General features: G+C 30.1%; 1 protein-coding gene and 1 long non-coding RNA gene across 2 annotated transcripts; both read left to right on the top strand.

Moving 5' to 3' along the window:
* Window positions 1-7,286: 7,286 nt before the first annotated feature.
* Window positions 7,287-7,929, top strand: LOC126551945 (uncharacterized). The gene is made up of 3 exons (XR_007605798.1): window positions 7,287-7,381; window positions 7,464-7,649; window positions 7,910-7,929. It is a non-coding gene; the product is annotated as an uncharacterized LOC126551945 (long non-coding RNA).
* Window positions 7,930-8,051: 122 nt separating this feature from the next.
* LOC126552669 (uncharacterized) lies at window positions 8,052-9,050 on the top strand (the record flags this gene model as incomplete). The annotated part of the gene is made up of 3 exons (XM_050207379.1): window positions 8,052-8,299; window positions 8,380-8,831; window positions 8,917-9,050. Coding segments are annotated over 3 exons (834 nt in total), but the record flags the coding sequence as incomplete, so codon positions are not given.
* Window positions 9,051-19,939: the final 10,889 nt, after the last annotated feature.

The raw sequence follows: 19,939 nt of genomic DNA, 5'->3' as shown, positions 1-19,939 counted from the left end.
CGACCTCGCGAGAGTGTGGAGCTAGCATAAGGAATTATAAATTATCATAGATAATAGATATTATCTATGTGAATTATGATAACTACATGCAATGTTTTTGGAAAAATTGATTAACCATGCCAATGCAAATGCGTCCTAATTGAAAAATAAAATATTTGTTTCAAAATAAAATATATGACAATATTTAAATATAATATATCCTAGACTGACAAATCATCTCCGTTCAGAATCGTTTTTCGTATACAATGATACCTATCATTGCATTCAAATGTAACCTACCCTAGTCCGAGGTCCACCCCACCTCCTAATGTACAGCAGAGCGGTAGGTACCCACTTGCCGACTTTTTTACAGTTAAATTAAATTCATATTTTATCAATCTTTCTTACATATACAACTTAAAGGGGGCTGGAGCATGATTCATTTTTGGTCGAAAACATAGCTCACGACTTCCATCATTACTTCCAACATAATGTTCCGATATTAATTTTAAATACAGATTTGGATTTGTCACTAAATTATCTATGCTTTCACAATTTTATTTTATTTTTTTTATTTTTTTTTTTACTTAGAAATATACTGACAAAAAGAGTAAAATTAGATCATATTCATAATTCGTATTAAAATTAATTGATATAGAATATGAAAAAAGTAAGACAGTCAAATCATAGTAAATTTAGTGGAAAATTCAAATCTGTTTTCAAAATTGAAATCGAAAAATCCTACTGAGCGTAGTGATGGAAGTCACTGACAGTATTTTTTGAAGAAAACAATGTTTGTAATTTTATAAGGAAATAAGTATTTGACATGTGCATGCGCGTAGGTAAAACGACAGACGTATACGACGTACGTACTACGTAGGTATCTGCTCACTATTATGCCCCTATACAATGCGATCGGTATTATTCGGGGAATCAAATAAAACTGATTAGTGATTATTATTGTAATATAAAATATGTATAAATATATAGGTAATAGGTTTTATTAAATGTTTGTCTAGAGTGTCTAGACATTTGAAATATTAATATTTTTCTAATATAATTTAGAATTATTTACAAATATTAAAATATGAGTTATGACATTCATTGTTCGATCTTTCCATAGTTTCGAATTTGCCGCTGCTCGGCGGCAAGTGGTGACCACGCTCGGTCATTTATTATATTGGTCAGCCTGATGCTCTCGTCACCCGGGCTCGGGTAACGACGCTTAGGCCGCCGCCGTAACCGTCGCTTTTACGGTCGGTGTGTGTGTGTGTGCGTGCTCCCGCAACTACATTCGTCTGCTCCGTCGCCATTGTTTGTCTACACATGCGTTTTTTGTTGCTCTTGCACGTGCTTTTGCTATATATTGCTCACTGGTGCTCTTACCATTTTTATAAACGTGTAAAATCATTGATTAGTGATCGCGTTAATATTTTTATACTCTTCGGCTCCAATTTGGAACGTGCAGCTCGGCAGTTCGACTTCAGTGCGCTCAGTTTTGGTCATCGACTCAAGCCGTCGTTGGTTGTTGCAGCTCCGCGTTCAGGCTAACGGTGTTCCCCGTCTCCCAAGGATCGGCACAAATAGATTATAATATATAACTATATTTCATTTGTGAAACGATAGTGTTTTATTTTACTTCCTTTGCTCACAAGAGTTCTGAGGACCGAGCGTTCGACGACATCCCTAATAAGGATTCGTCAGCGTACATTCATTGATTCATTACTTTACTGCACGTCAAGCCGTAAACATTGTCTCTACAGCCGCGACTGTACTACTAAATATATTTAGTTATTATTTACGTGTTTTTTATTATTAATTTATTGTGAATCAAATATTAAAAATGGCAAAAACTAGAAAATACCCGAGCAAAATTAAAAAAAGAAAAGGGAATCCATCATTATTAGAATCGCGTAAATCTGCAGTAAGTTTATTTATTATTTATTTTAACCAAAAATATATTTATTCATAATGTAAATTTAATTTAATTTTATAATTTTTAATTTTATTTAGAAAAATATTCCTACACAAATACGTAATAATGAAATTTCAACTGACAATGACATACATCGTATTACTGAATTACCAAGTACTTCAAATATCGAATCTTCATATTTAGAAAATTGTAATCAAACTCGATCAATTTTTACTTCTACTCCGATAAACTCTTGCAAGTTAATTCCAAAGCAATTATTTAAGTCAAGTGTATCAATAGAGGATGATAATACTATAGAAATAAATAATTCATTGGAGGATATAGTGGGAAGGAGATTTGTCAATATTAAACATATTTTTGACTCTATTCAATCAATAAAGCATGAAGGATTTGACTGTACATTCAGTGACCTAAAGTTTGTAAATGAGATTAGGAAAGGATTTTTTAGTACTTTTGTATTTACTTGCAAGGTGTGCCGTAAAAAGGAAAATATTTATAGTGAAGATCCTTCGGATAGTATTATAGATATTAATATGGCTGTCGTTTCTGCTATCGTCAATACTGGTCAAGGATACACACAGCTTGAGGAATTTGCAGCAACTTTAAACATGCCGATGATGTCGAATAGAAAATATCAAGAAGTACACACAAATGTATATAATTACACACATCAAATTGCATTGGATGGAATGATAGAAGCAGGTAAAGAAGAAAGAAAACTAGCTATTGAAAGGGGAGATGTAGATCAAAGTGGCCGTCCTCAAATCGCCGTTATAGCCGATGGTGCTTGGAGTAAGAGATCATACAAAACCAATTATAATGCGTTATCTGGCGTTGTACGTAATATTTATTGTTACATGTATACTTAAATAATATTATAAAATTGTTATATTTTTAATAAAATAATGTATGTATTATTATTTTAAATAGGCTTGTATTATTGGAGCAGTGACAAAAAAAATATTATTTTTTGGAGTAAGAAATAAATTTTGTTGTGTGTGTTATTCGGCAAAAAAACGTGAAAAAGAACCAGCACCTCATCATTGCTTTCAAAATTGGAACGGACCTTCTACGGCTATGGAAACTGACATAATTGTCGATGGATTCAAACATAGCTTAAAAATGCATGGTGTCATATACTCGAAGTTAATTGGTAAAAAAATATGCATAATACTATAAATATATTTAGGGAAAAAATTGAATTATTTACGTAAAATTATAGTTTTCGACAAAATCAATTTATATATTTTAGATTCTGAACGAAGTGATGAATGTATTGATTTTACAATGATGTGTGTTTTTTTTTTTTTTTTTTTTGTGTCTGTCACCACGTTTTGGAGAAGTAAAAGTGCTCCGATTTTAAAAAGTGGACCCTGTTTCGGATAGGAAAGTGAATGTAGTTTGTACTTTGGGGGGTCAAAAGTAAAAAATGTCCAATAGTTTTCAAAAGCGCCGGGAAAAACCAAAAAAAAATGACGGAAAAACGGCAATTTTTACGCAAAACCAGTTTTCGACCAAATCGATTTTTTTTATGGTTGTAATTCAAAAACTAATTACTGAAAATACTTGAAATTTTCACCAAATATTAATGTCAGTGGTATCCGTATATAGTTAAATTTTCAAAAAATTTTGACTTTTTTTGAGTTATTTATAGACCACTGAAATTTTCGATTTTTTTGAGAAATTTTTTTTAAAGTGTCAATAAAAAATTTTTGGATGACCAAAAAGTTTTGAAAATTTAATACAAGGTTCCTTATGAATTGTTTTTAATGTAAATAAAAAAAATTAAAAATCGTTAGTCACAATTTTTTTTTATAAGCGTTTTTAGTTCAAATCTTAACGAAATCTGTCGAAAACGCGAAAATTTGCAAGTAATTTTGAAGTTGAAAAATCATAAAATTTTTTTCTTTTATAACTAAGTTTTGAAAATTTGGTTCAAGGTTCTCCATACATTTTTCTTCAAATATCTGTAAAAAAAACTCTACCGGATTCAGACAAAAAATTTTTATGAGTGTTTGAAATTTAAATTTTTACAAAAACCGCGTTAAATAACAGTTTAGCCTCAAACGATTTTTGATATTTGTTATTATTCAAAAAGTATAAGTCGTAGATACTTGAAAATTTTACCAGTTATTAAGATTCGGGTTTTCTTTACGTGATTTAAATTTCAAAATATTTTGACTTTTTTTGAGCTATTTATAGACAACTGAAATTTTCAATTTTTCTGAAAAAATATTTTTGAAGTGTCGATAAAATTTTTTTGGCCCTATCAAAATACTTGAAAATTTAATACAAAGTTCCTCATATGTTATTCTTATAGTGATTAAAAAATTATAAGAATACATAGGCACAATTTTTTTTATTAGCATTTGAAGTTCAAATTTTGACGAAAATTCGTCAAAATTATGAATATTTGCGAAATATTTGAAGTTGAAAAATCATAAAATTTTTTGTGTTTATAACTAAGGATTAAAAATACAACACTAAATTTTCCATAAGTTTACCTTCAAGTATCTATAGAGAAAACTCGAAGCATCATTATAGGAAAAATTTTAAGTGCGTTTGAATTTTAAATTTTTACGAAATAGCGTAACGATAACGATTTATCCTCAAACGATTTTAAATATTTGTTATTATTCAAAAAGTATAAGTCGTAGATACTTGAAAATTTTACCAGTTATTAAGATTCGCGTTTTCTTTAAGTGATTTAATTTTCAAAATATTTTGACTTTTTTTGAGCTATTTATAGACAACTGAAATTTTCAATTTTTCTGAAAATTGTTTTTTTATGTGTCGATAAAATCTTTTTGGCCCTATCAAAATACTTGAAAATTTAATGCAAAGTTCCTCATAAGTTATTATTATAGTGATTAAAAAATAAAATACATAGGCACAATTTTTTTCTATTAGCATTTGAAGTTCAAATATTGACAAAAATTCGTGAAAACCATGAATATTTGCAAATTATTTTGTAGGTATAATTCATAAAAATGTTTGTATAGGTAGGTTCATAAGTTTAGCTTACAATAATTATAAAAGAACTTAAATTTTGGTGTATTCAGGCCATTAAAACTGTCGTATACGCCGATTACTCGGACGTATACCAAAATAAAGTTAAACACAAAATAACGCAAAATACTTTACTTACGCTTTACTCTTACGTACTAACATCTCTTATAAAATATTCATACATATAATACAACAGTCCCCGAAATTACAAAAAATATGACCTCATATTTTACACCTGTGCCCCGTATATGGAAAAGTTTAAATTGAATAGCCGCATTTATGTCTGTTGGTCACGCTGTTTAATTATTGATGACTACTGACTACTGACTATGGAATTATGTAGTTGTGTTGTCTGAAATATGTTGACGTAGAAAATGCTTGTTCTTTGTTTATTGTTTTTGTATTTGCTGATGTGTTTTTGATGGTTTAGTAGCTGTTTTGCGATCTTCCAAATCGCCCGGAAATTATAACTGTGGCGATATAATACGAGTTTTATGGTATGTTGTGTTTGTTTTGTTGTTTTTCTTCTTCTTATTTTTGTTTTTCTTTATTATGTATATTTATTAGTTGGCACTGTACAATTGAGTATTGCCATGCATGGAGTGGCCGACTGGTTTTGAGCGACCGCCGTACCATGTGGTTATTTCTGCCCTGGAGGCGAACAGGAAGAGCAGTGAACATAGTTTTCGAGTAATATGTTTTTGGTAGGTGTATATTTTGATTTCGAGGAACATGCCGGCAATGGTTGTTGGTTGTGTTATTGTGGACAAAAATATTATACAAGTGTAAAAAAAAAAGGTCTTTTTGGTCAGAGGGGGAATTACAAGTTTTTCTTATATTATAGCTTTAAAATTTAAACAAGGCTGGATACTTTTACACACCTATAAGTTTTGTATTTCTTTAGGTAAATATATGTTAATCACGATAAAATTTAATTTTAATTTAATTTCTGTTCATATCCCAAATTTTTTTTTTTTTTAAATAGTAGTAATAATTAAAAAAAAATAAATACATAAATAACTATACTAATAATAAAATAATAATAATAAAAACATAATAAAAAAAAAAAGGTATATATTCATATATGACGTATATAATTACTAATCTTGCTGCGCTGTCTGAAAACACACACTGTAGAATCTAGACGAAATCGCGTATGATCAACACACACACAAATGCTGGGTTGAAAAATCCGCTTCGTGTATATCGCATACACACAACTGGAGAAATCCAACAATAATTTGCGTGTAATCCGCACACTCACACATAACTGGAGAAATCCAAAAATAAAATTCGCGTGTACTCAACACACACATACACATTTTTGTTATCTCGAAAAAACGTGTATAACACACACACACACACTGTGGTCTCTCGAAAAAATAGTGTATAATCAATACATACACAAATTCTGAGTTGAAAAATCCGCTTCGTGTATATCGCATACACACAACTGGAGAAATCCAGCAATAATTTGCGTGTAATCTGCACACACACACATAACTGGAGAAATCCAAAAATAAAATTCGCGTGTACTCAAGACGCACATACACATTCTCTGTTCTCTCAAAAAATCGTGTATAACACACACACACACACAAATACACACTTACTGTGGTACCTCGAAAAAATCGTGTATAATCAACACACACACAACTGAAAAAAATTCGCGTGTACTCAACGCACACAACTGTAGAAATCCAAAAAAAATTTCGCGTGTACTTAATACTCAACACACACACTGATCTCTCGAAAAATCGTGTATAATCAAAACACACACACACACACACACACACACACATACACACAAAAGAAAGTCGTAGATTAACGAGCCACGAGTTGGACGCCACTTTGTCGTATACGCCGATTACTCGGACGTATACCAAAATAAAGTTAAACACAAAATAACGCAAAATACTTTATTTGAAGTTTGAACACGACGTCCGGTGGTGATCGAGTCACACGATCACCACCACTGACTGCCTTTGCTGTCTTAGCCATCTCACTTATATATTACACTTACAATCGAATTACTTATCGATTGTTCTACATTTTTCTATTACTACGTTAAATTTACAATTATAGATACTATGATTATTGTGTAATTGTTATTTTAACCCGATTAGTAAATTATTAAACAAATTTATTTACATTTCTTATTATTATATCTTGCTTACTATGCTAACTGTAATATAAAGTTTACTGGCACCGAATTGCACAATTGTTATTTTAACCTATTTCTGTGAATAATTAACTATTGCTTAACTTATTGAATTTTACTGTTTTACTTATTATCTATAGTTTTTCTTAACTTATTTCTTACGTACTAACATCTCTTATAAAATATTCATACATATAATACAACAATCCTCAGAGCTGATATAGTAAACGGCCCAAACCATGTTTTCGGCGATCATGCAAATTGTAGACGGTATTTCTGCCAGGGAGTAAAGGAAGGTATATAATCACACAAAATATATGATCGATGAACCAATAAACCAGGTAATTAGGTATATACAATTAATTTTAATATTTTCAGGTGAAGATAATTTAGTTGGTGAACTAAAAAAATTTGAAATGTGGGATGATATTGTATATGCCAGAAACTTACTTACATATCATACAGAAAGTTTAATGTACAATTTCAATAATAATAGAGCAGAACTTTATAATTCAATCTTGGCAAAATTTGTTGGAGGAAAGCGAATTAATTTTTCCCAAAAAGGTATGTTAAATAATCGTAGTGTTATTGATTGTAAAATATTTTAAATTTGTATTCAATGATAAATCATAAAAAAAAAAATGGTGAATAGTTGATTAGGTGAGTGGCGACGGCTGCTAAGTTTCCGCCCAACCATAATTTTAACAAAAATCTTAAAACATGCTCATATAATTTACTAAATGTAATTAATATTATTATTCAGTTGCCATATTTTTAAAAAATTGGATTTTTTTTAACTATTATTGCTGTTTATTAATTTTAAGGTTCTTATGAACTTCGATGTGACATCATACAACCTAGGAGCAAATCGTCTATCTGTATTCAACAAACGTGTTACTGAAAAAAGTCCAGGAAAATTTACTAAAAATTACATTAAAAGAAAGCTAGGAACAATTGACAAAAAAAAATAAACGTAGTAGTTTTTATAAAACATCTAAACGATCTGTAGTGCCTCAGATAAACCTTGGACCAGATGAAAATTATGGAAATGTGTCCTATGATCCACTTTTAGAATTGACTGAATGTGAAATTGAAAATTATAAGCGTACATACTTAGAAAAATTATCACTGTCTGAGTACCAAGTAAAAACATTAGAAATTAGAACTAAGAGGCAAAATCAATGCGAAGAATGGTACATTGAAAGAAAAAAACGGTAGGTATTCACAAAAATAAAATTAACTGATTCAAATATTCAATATTATCATTGTCATTTGATTATATTATTATTTACAGACTTACTGCATCTATTTTTGGGAAAATTTGTAAATTGCGTGAAAAAACATCTCGTGTGAAAACAGTAAATGATATTTTATTTGGAACTTTTACCGGAAACGCCGCAACTAGATATGGAATTGCTAATGAAGTAGTAGCAAAAGAACAATTGGAAGAGCGATTAAAAAAAAAAATTCTGCCTTCTGGTTTAATTGTCGATATAAAATTACCATTTTTAGCAGCTTCCCCAGATGGTATAATAGAAGATGATTCTTTGGTAGAAATTAAGTGTCCAGCTAGTGCTAAAGAGTTTTCACCAGAAGAAGCGATAACTATTGGTAAAATTAAAAACTGTTTGGTAAATAATGGACAACTACAACTAAAACGTAATGATAATTATTATTACCAAGTTCAGGGGCAGTTACATATCAGTCGAAGAATGTATTGCTATTTTTGTGTATGGACCCCAAAAGGTAATCAAAGTTTTTGAATTAAATTAAATTAAATTTATAATAAGTACCTATCTATAAATAATATAAATAATATTGTTTTTTTCAGGTCTGTTGTACGAAAAAATTCAACGTGATGATGAATTCTGGGAAAATAATATGAAACTTAAACTGGAACTTTTTTATTTGAATTATCTTTTACCGAGTTTGATAAAAGAAGAATTAATAATGACAAATAAATAATAATAAATAGATGGGTTACGATTTATTTATTATAAATTACGATAATATCTTTGTAAAATCGTTATAAACCAAAATTTATATTCATAAATATAATAATAGACTATTCATTTTGTGTCAATGACCCATATTTATATCGTTGATTATAATATTGGATCAATTAGATATAAAATAATAATATTATTATGTTTTCGTAATAATCGTTATTGTAGATTCGAGGAATTGCAGCATGTCTAATAACAATGGTTATAGTATTAAAACCGTTTTTGCATGATAGTATAGTTCGGAGAGTACACAATACGATTTACACATACTAATATCATTTACTTCCAACACATTGACATGACCCGGATATACATGCCACATAAAATTCCTAGTTTTTACTCCTGTCGTATACGCCGATTACTCGAACGTATACCAAAATAAAGTTAACACAAAATAACGCAAATGAAGAACTTTATTTAAACACGACGTCCGGTGGTGCTCGAGTCACACGATCACCACCACTGACCGCCTTTCCTGTCTTAGCCATCTCACTTATATATTACACTTACAATCGAATTACTTATCGATTGTTCTACATTTTTCTATTACTACGTTAAATTTACAATTATAGATACTATGATTATTGTGTAATTGTTATTTTAACCCGATTAGTAAATTATTAAACAAATTTATTTACATTCCTTATTATTATATCTTGCTTACTATGCTAACTGTAATATAAAGTTTACTGGCACCGAATTGCACAATTGTTATTTTAACCTATTTCTGTGAATAATTAACTATCGCTTAACTTATTGAATTTTACTATTTTACTTATTATCTATAGTTTTTCTTAACTTATTCCTTACGTACTAACATCTCTTATAAAATATTCATACATATAATACAACAGTCCCCGAAATTACAAAAAATATGACCTCATATTTTACACCTGTGCCCCGTATATGGAAAAATTTAAGTTGAATAGCCGCATTTATGTCTGTTGGTCACGCTGTTTAGTTATTGATGACTACTGACTACTGACTATGGAATTATGTAGTTGTGTTGTCTGAAATATGTTGACGTAGAAAATGCTTGTTCTTTGTTTATTGTTTTTGTGTTTGCTGATGTGTTTTTTTTTTGATGGTTTAGTAGCTGTTTTGACTTCTTTCAAGTCATTCCATAACCCCGTCTAGTGTGTCTCTGATCCCCATTGTTTCTACCTCCCGCATCATGCCAGCAATTGGAGAAAGTACGAGCATTAATTATGTGTGGTTTGGTATGTTGTATTTTATTGTTTTTCTTCTTTTTTTCTTCTTTTTTTTTTATTCTGTATATTTTATTAGCTGACCTTTTTCCTATAACGGTCACCATAGAATGGCCGATCGGTGCCGAGCCGCCGCCGTATGACGTGGTCGTGGCTGCCCTGGAGGCGGATGAGGAAGAGGAGTAGTGAAACCAGTGAAAAAAAATTTTTGCTTGTTTTTTTTTTTTTTTTTTCAAATAAAATTTTCCTTTTTCTTTAAAAATGACTTGTTTAGTAATTTAGTAACATATTCTTTGGTAACCTATGGGTCTGGGGTCTTCTGTTGTTTTGAGTATGAATCCTGATCTGTTCCATACATGTGTAAATAACTCTTTCTATAGATCTAAATTCAATAATAAAATTTCCACATTAGGTACGTCAGCTCCATTTTCCGTCTTTTTATTCCGGCGAACATGTCGGTGCTGATTGTTGGCGAGAATATCATACAAGTGTAAATTATGGTTTTTGCTTTTGGTTTTTTTTTTTTTTTTTTTAAATATTGTTAAAAGGGATAATTACAAGTTTTACTTACATTATATTATTTATTATACAAGTGTTAAAAATGTTGTGTCGAAAAGGGGAATTACAAGTTTTACTTATATTATGGTTTTAAGGTTTAAACAAAGTTTGATACTCTTACATCTCTATCCGTATCATTGGTATTACAATTTTAGCTTAACTTATTACCGAACTATGGTACAAGGTACGTTGTTTAAACAAGGAAAAAAATATATATATATACTGTGTCGTTTTTTTTTTTATTTAGGTCGAGAATTATGGACTTGCGTATCTGTGCTGTTCGTCTTTGTTTCGCAGATCACTTTTCGTCTACTTACTTATGGATATCCTGTGGAACGTCTTCATATGCAGCGAAAATTAATTAATTAAGTTATTTTTAGTTTATTTTAAGTGTTAGATTTATTGTTTTGGAGGTATAGGTGGGGGTAATGTATGTGCTGTCATAAGCAATTGTACTGTTATGACCACTGGGTATATCTTATAGCAAATAAAAATTATGCTTATAGTTAGAATGGTTAGCCAAGTTATATAAATAATGTCTCCTAAAAAGTCATCTATTAATCTGTTCGGCATCCCGTCTAATGTAATGTCTTTGAAATATTGGTCATAATTTTTAATTTGTTTGTTAATGTGGAAATTTGGTATATCTTTTGTCCAGTCTGTGTTTAATATTTCTGTTAGGTTAGTAAAATAAATGTTTTCTTTTTGTTCTTCATGTATTATTTTTAGTGATTTGATGTTTGTCCATGATATGGGTAGCACTCTCTGTATAGTTAATTTATTATTGTTGCTTAGTTCACAAGGGTACATTTTGGGAATAAGTATCTGTTCATTTCTAAATAATTCGTGATTGCATGGCAATTTTATTTTAATGAGTCCGGGGTGTTCATAGTTTATGTAAATTTGTTGTGACGTTGTGGTGTTCCCTACTTCTTTCCTAATAAATAATGTTGGTTGTGGGTTAGTTATTGCGTATGTGTTAACCCCGATTTGTTTAATAACTGTTTCTTCATTGTTTATTTGCGTTACGCATTGAAAGTAACAATATTTGTTTATTTCTTCCAGAGGCAAATTTTTGAAAATTGATTCTACCGCATCTCGGTGTTAGTGTTAAGTCTGAGGGGAACCTGGTGTGTAACATAGGTCTGTTAAAGGAGGGTCACAATGTTGAAGTCCTATTCCAGCTATTATCCTATGTTCGTTATTGATTGTATTTACTGCCATGTATGTTTTTTCAGAGTGTATTATGCATGTTGCATTTTTATATTTGAAATGGGCTGGCACATATTGAAATAATTTCCAGTCTGACTTATATTCACGAATTGGAATTTTTAATTTTATTAAAACTTGTGTTTTTGAGAACTGACATTCAGTTATTGGTATATTGTAGTATAATGAGAGGTTATCTATTTTTATTGCTAGTTCAAATCCATCTTTCCTTAATATTTCCGAAAGTTTCTGTAAATCGGCGTGTAGGGTGTCTATAGTGATTAGTCCTGGTGGTATTTTCCCAATTTTACAATGTATTTGTGTACTTGTGTCTCTTTCATAATTTATAATTTTCATAACTATTGCTAGTGTATTAAAGATTATTTCCTGCATCCCTTTTATCTCTTTATCAGTTTTAGTATTTTCCATTAATTCATTTTTTTTTTCTTCGGTAAGGTATGTTTTAAAGATATTTTTTAAATTTTCTAGTTTGTTACTAGTTGCAGCTGTGTAGTTATTTAATTGTGATGTGATCTGGTTTAGATCTTTGTGATCTGATACGAATACGTCCCTTAGTTGTCAGCTTGTTGTTTTAGTTTGTCTTCGTTTGTATAAAAATTTTTTATTTGTTTTTCGGTTGCTATATCACAGCAAAAATTGTAAAAATCTCCTATGAATTGTATGCCTCTTTTCTTGTTTTTTTTTTTACTATCTCCTACTATTTCTGCTAATTTCTCCAGATTCTTGTTTTCATTAATATTTATGTTAAGGGTTTTTAATAAGATTAGGGATTGTTGTACAATGTAGCAGTAGCTATTTTTCTTTTTTTCGCAGTAATTTTCTACTTCTAATAAGTTATCTACGTTATTTTCCTCTTCTATTATTGTTTTTTGTGTATATATAAGAGGTATACTTTTTTCATATACTATTACTTCTGGTACTTCATTGAAGAAAGCTCCTGAGGATATTGTTATGCTTATTTCCTCCTCTGCGATGGCGCTTGCTATTATTAATATCATGAACTGAAACATATTTCTAAAACAAACATGTAATTATATCATTTGATTATTATTAGTTTTTATAGTTTTACTTTTTAATATATATTAACATGTGTTTTTTTTTCTGTCTGTAAAAGGTTTTATTCTTTGTACGTGTATGACGTCCGTGGTTGTTTTTCCATTTAATATTAGTTCTATCTCATAATTTACGTCAGATATCTTTTTAATTATTTTAAAAGGTCCTCTATACCTATATGCTAATTTTTTTGATTTGTTTGCTTCCTGAAATTGGAATTTTATCAATACTTTCTGACCGGGTAGGTAGCTAACAGTTTTATGCGTTTTATCGTAATTTAATTTTTGTGTTTGTTGTTCTTTTTGTATTATATTTGGTATTTCTTTCCTAATTTCTTGCAATGTTTCTAATGATTTTGCTAGATTAAAATTGTCAATGTCGGGTATAATCTTATTATCTAACGGTTGGTTGGCCTCAATGCCATGCAATAGAAAGAAAGGGCTTACTTTTAGCCTTGAGCTCGGGCATGTATTGTATGCAAAAACCACTAATTTATAATACAACACCCAGTCTTTTTGATTTTTATTAACATAGTGAGTTAAACTATTGCATATTATTTTGTTCATTAGTTCTGTCATTCCGTTCGTCTGTGGGTGATATGCACTAGAAAATATTTGAACAATACCTAAACTTTTACATGCTTCCTCTACTTCTTTATTTTTAAAGTGTGTGCCTCTGTCGCTACAAAAATATTTTGGGACCCCGTATGATGTTATTAAATCCATAAGAAAATTTATTGTTTCTGCTCCCGTTGCATTTGCTACTGCCTTTGCAAAAGCCATTTTTGTTGCATTGCATGTTGCCACAATTAAGTATTTCTTTCCGTGGGATGGTGGTAGTGGTCCTAAATAATCGAACGTTAATCTTTGTAACGGTTTTCCTGAATCTATAGGTATTGGTTGTAGCAATCCTGATGTTTTACCGACCGGTGTTTTTAATAGTTGACAAGAAATACAAGACTTAATAAAATCTGTGGTGTCTTTTATCATTGTATTCCAATGATATTTTTGTTTTAATTTTGCAATTGTCTTGGTTATTCCGAAATGCCCACTAAAAATTGATTCATGATATGATTTTAGTACAATGTTGACTAATTTTCTTGGAATTACTAGTAGGTTTAGCTGTATATTTTTATTCCATTGTTTGTAATAGTATATATTTTTTTTTTCACAGTATCTTCGTGATTTCCTTTTAAATTTTTCTTCTCCTTCCCCTTTTAGTGTTTTTAACATATTTGAGCAAAATTCATCTTCTGCTTGTGCTAGTTCAATATCCTCCATACTGATTTCTACATTCGTATTTAGTTTTTCTATCTCTGTTAAATTTATAGGAAACCTGGAGAGGCTGTCTGCTGCTAAATTTGCTGATCCTGCTTTATGTTTAATTGTGAAGTCATATTCGATTAATTTAAAAATGCTTTTCGTTATTCTTGATGAAGGATTTTTCATTGTTTTGAAATATTGTAAACTAGAATGATCACTGTATACAATGAACTCTCTTCCTAATAGGTATTCCCGAAAATAGTTAATTACAAAAACAACTGCTGCCATTTCTAACTCTGTAGTGGAAAAAATTTTCCCCCCCTTTTAATTTTCTAGAAGTGTAACCTATGGGGTGTTTTTTCCCTTGTTCGTCCTCTTGTTCCAGTATTCCTCCTAGTCCTTCCAATGATGCGTCGGTTGTTATATAAATTGGTCTTCCTTCTTTAAAATGTGCCAATACTGGGGCTGATATTATTGCATGTTTTAGTACCTCAAAGGCGTTTTTTTGTTCTTTTTCCCATTTGAACCCAATATCTTTTTTTGTTATGTCTATTAAAGGATTTGCTATTTTTGAAAAATTTTTGATATATTTTCGATAGTATAAACATAATCCAATAAATGCCCTAACATCCTTGATTTTAGTTGGTTTGGGAAATTTTTTTACTGCTTCAATGTTTCTTTCTAATGGTTTCAATCCGTGCTTAGAAATTTTGTGCCCTAATAACTCAATTTCAGATTGAAAAAAAAAAGCATTTATTCGTTTTAAGTTTTAGTCCTGTCTCGTCTAACCTGATGAACATTTTCTCTAAATTATATAATGCTTTTTCGAATTCGTCTGCGAAACAACAAATATCGTCCAGATAAGCTACTATTGATCTGTATAGGTATTCGCTAAAAATTTGATTAATTGTTCTTTGAAAAATTGGTGCTGAATTTTTCCAACCCTGTGGTATTCGTTTAAATTGAAATAATCCAAAATCCGTTGTAAATGCTAATTTTTCTCTATCTTCTTGTCTTACTGGGATCTGAAAATAACCTTGTGCCATGTCAACTGTTGAAAAATATTTTGCCCCTTCTAGAGCTCTGAATATATCTTGTGCTCGTGGATAGGGTGCCTGTCATTTATTGTTTGTTCATTGAGTTTCCTAAAATCTACTAGGAACCGGTATTCCCCTTTTTGTTTTTTGGTATGAGAAAAACGGGTGCTGCGTAGCTACTTTTGCTTGGTTCAATAATATCTGCATTAATCATTTCATTTATTATTTTTTTTAACTTTTCTCTTTGCTTTGGAGATACTCTGTATGGCGCTTGAAAAACCGGATCTTTCGAGCTTAATTTAACTTCACATTCCTCTACTTTGGCACAGTTTAGATCCAGTTGTTCCGAAGTAAATAAATGTTGGAATTTCCTTATTAGGACCTTTGCTTTTTCGGTCTGTTCATTTGTTAGGTCTTTAGAAATTTTAATAATTGTACCTTGGTTATCACATACATCGTTATTTGTTTTATTAATTGTGAGTAAATTGTCTTTTTTTGTATAATATTCTGTTGTTCCTATTACGGTACCTTTGTATACCTTTGTATATAAATTTGAAAAATTGTATAGTTGAATTTCTGTGGTTTTTTTCCCTAGTTTATTCGTTTCCAGTTTTAGGTAGTGTTTCTGACTTAAACGGTCCACCGGGTGAATAACTGACTGTTCATCAAGTGCACCTATATTTGTTTCAATTTTTATGTTTGTTAATATTTTGGGTGGCATTAAGGTGTCTTCCGTTACTATTATTTTCTGTAAAATATGTTCATTTGTCATTTTATCTACGTTCTCTGTTTTATACAGTATCGTAGGTGGTCCATTGTGTTCGGCCCAAATCTTGTCCATTTTTATATTATTTATATTATCTCCTGTATAAAAACTTATTTCTTTTTTTTTGAAATGTATTACTAGACCATATTTTAGACAAAAATTATTTCCTAATAACAACCTGCATGTTAAGCCTTTAAGTACGTATGCCTTTATTTCATATTCAGTACCTTGAATATTTATTTTTAATAATATCGTTCCCATGTTTTTCAACTCAGAATCGTTTGCACTAGTGATAATTGTTTGCTTCTCTGGAACAATTTCTTCTTTGTTTTTTATTAAGGAATATTCTATACATGAAATGTTTGAACCTGTGTCTAGTATTGCATGTTCTATTTTATTTTCAAATTGTGCTTTTATTGATAAAACTCTATTTTTCCTAATTGTTTCTTCTTGTTTATTTGACTCAAATTTTATAGCTTTATTTTCGTACCAATTTTTTACGAAGTGTAGATATGTATTATTTTCTTTATTAATTGTTTTTTTTTCTTCCCGAGTTAATTTTCCGAAATCTTCATCCAACCCGGTAGTTTTTAGTTTTTTGTATTTGTGCACTTATCTGCATAGTGACCTTTTTCGTCACATCTATAACATATAATTCTTTCAGCTTCCTTACTATAGCGATCTCCCCTGTATCGTTCTGGTGTTTTTTCTCGACTATGTTCTCTGCTGTATTGATGTCTGTTGCTGTAATTGTACTCTCTAGAATTGTCTCGATCTCTGGAATGTGATCTGTTCTGTAACCTCTACCGTTGTTTGTATTTATATTAGGATCTCTATCACGTGAATTATCTCTGTGTTCATAATTTTTTTGAACGTATCTATAACTTGGTTTCCTTTCATAATCTTGATTTGTGTTAGTCTCATTTTGTATATTATTATAGTAGTGTCTCTCTCTAGAAAGTGATCTGTCTCTACCATATTGTCTATTTCTGCTGGATTCTCTACTTCTGTAGTTAACTCTTTCTGGGTATGGACTCTTATCTCTGTATTCACGTCGTTGTCCCCGATAGTTTGTTTGTGTCTCTATAACTTCTTCCCCTGTCTTCATTATAATTATAATTGTTATTATTATATCGATTATTTATTTCTTCATCGTCGAAATTTACCGATTTATTTTTCCTTCCTGTAATGTTGATTTGTTGAATATTTTCCCTTAGCTGGTTTATCTCTCTCTTGTATTCTCTATCTCTCTCTATTAACTGTCTTTTTAGTTCATCAATTTCTTTTCCCTTTTCTCTTGTTTTTTGATTTAGTTGAGATACATGTTCATTAAGAATTTCAGTATAATCACTTAATTCTGTTCCTCGATTATTGATTCGAAATTGCATCAGTTCAAATTTCTTTAGATTTTTTTTTAATGCTTTTAAATTACTATTGTCATGTAATGAAATCGCATGTAAGACTGTTTCTTTTAATCCTTTTAAAATATATGTGCAAATTTCGTCTTCATTCATATTTTTATTTATTGTCTACATATATTTTCTATTTCGGTTACAAAACTCATTATAGACTCTGTATCTCCTTGTCGTCTAGTTTCTAATCTAGCTTTTAAAATTGTATCGTACCCAATTGGTTGAAATTCGTCGAGAAACTCCTGTTTCAAATTATTCCATGTCCAATTATTATGTTTGTCCTCCAAATTCTCCAAAAATGTACTAGCTGTACCTTTTACGAAGGCTGATAAAAATCTTACTTTATCCTCGTCCTTCCAACCATTTACATCTGCTGCTTTTTCATATTGCTTAAAATATTTTCTCACATCCTCATTACCTGAGAAATGGTCTGGTCTGATCATTAGGATTTTATCGTTCATTTTTTGTGTTGTTGTATTCAATGAAATAGAATGAATATCGGAATTTAAGTTATTGTTTGTTTGTTTATTTGTTATTATTATTGTACTCTTGTCATCGAATATTGTTGTTTCATTAGAATTAAAATTGTTTGTAGATTTATTTAAATTTATTAGCTGTCCCTCCTTATTTTCACTATTTTCTGTTTGATTGAAAATTAATTTTTCATATATATTATTAGAAGTATTATCAGTGTTAAGATCTTTAAATATATTTTGATAAGTCTCAGGTTTTTCTTTTTGTAAATTTTGATAAGTTGTATTTGCGTTTTCTAATATACTTTCAGTTTTATTTAAAAATGAACTTGTACTGGTATTTAGGTTATCATATAACCTTAAGTTATCTTTTGTTATATCCGAAAAACTGCCTGGAATTGATTTATTGTCTTTACTTATTATGTCAGGGCTTGAATCGCTAGATTCGGATATTTCTGCTGCTCTTTCTAATTGCTTAAAATCGATTTTATTAGCCCCTGCCTCAATTAAAATTAAATTACGTTCCTCTTCACTTAAGGTATTATCTATGTCGTTCAATGTTATAGTGCCTTTCAAATATCTACTAAGCCTAGCTCTCAATTCATTAGTGTTACCAGTTGACTTTAATTTTTTATTGATACAATATTGTATTAGAAATGGTTTCTTTTTTGTATATATTTCTGTTGCTATATTAATTGTAATTGAAAGATCGGATTTGGTGTTTTTTAAATCATTCATCTAAAGGTATGAAAATAATTATATATATATAATATGTACTAACCTTGCTGCGTTGTCTGAAAACATGTACTGTAGATCCAGACGAAATTGTGTATAATCACTCCACACACAAATGCTGGATTGAGAGAAAGAAAAGGAAATCGGTTTCGTATATTATATCGCATACGCACAATTGGAGAAATCCCCCAAAAAAAAAAATTCGCGTGTACTTACTACACACATACACACACTCTCGGTCTCTCGAAAAATTGTGTATCTATAACACACACACACACACACAACTGAAAAAAATTCGCGTGTACTCAACGCACATAACTGTAGAAATCTAAAAAAATTTCGCGTGTACTTAATACTCAACACACACACTGATCTCTCGAAAAATCGTGTATAATCAAAACACACACACACACACACACACACACACACACACACACACACACACACACAAAAGAAAGCCGTAGATTAACGAGCCACGAGTTGGGCGCCACTTTGTCGTATACGCCGATTACTCGAACGTATACCAAAATAAAGTTAAACACAAAATAACGCAAATGAAGAACTTTATTCAAACACGACGTCCGGTATTGCTCGAGTTACACGATCACCACCACTGACCGCCTTTCCTGTCTTAGCCATCTCACTTATATATTACACTTACAATCGAATTACTTATCGATTGTTCTACATTTTTCTATTACTACGTTAAATTTACAATTATAGATACTATGATTATTGTGTAATTGTTATTTTAACCCGATTAGTAAATTATTAAACAAATTTATTTACATTCCTTATTATTATATCTTGCTTACTATGCTAACTGTAATATAAAGTTTACTGGCACCGAATTGCACAATTGTTATTTTAACCTATTTCTGTGAATAATTAACTATTGCTTAACTTATTGAATTTTACTATTTTACTTATTATCTATAGTTTTTCTTAACTTATTCCTTACGTACTAACATCTCTTATAAAATATTCATACATATAATACAACACTCCTTACAATGGATTAAGCTCCAGCCCCCTTAAAATTGATCTTTATCACTTTTATCTAATCATCTCATAAATTCAAATAAATTTAATTATTTTTAATCATTTAGAAAAG

Source organism: Aphis gossypii, chromosome X (genome assembly GCF_020184175.1).
Source record: "Aphis gossypii isolate Hap1 chromosome X, ASM2018417v2, whole genome shotgun sequence".
NCBI lineage: Eukaryota > Metazoa > Arthropoda > Insecta > Hemiptera > Aphididae > Aphis > Aphis gossypii.
This window is presented reverse-complemented; position numbering and strand designations above follow the sequence as displayed.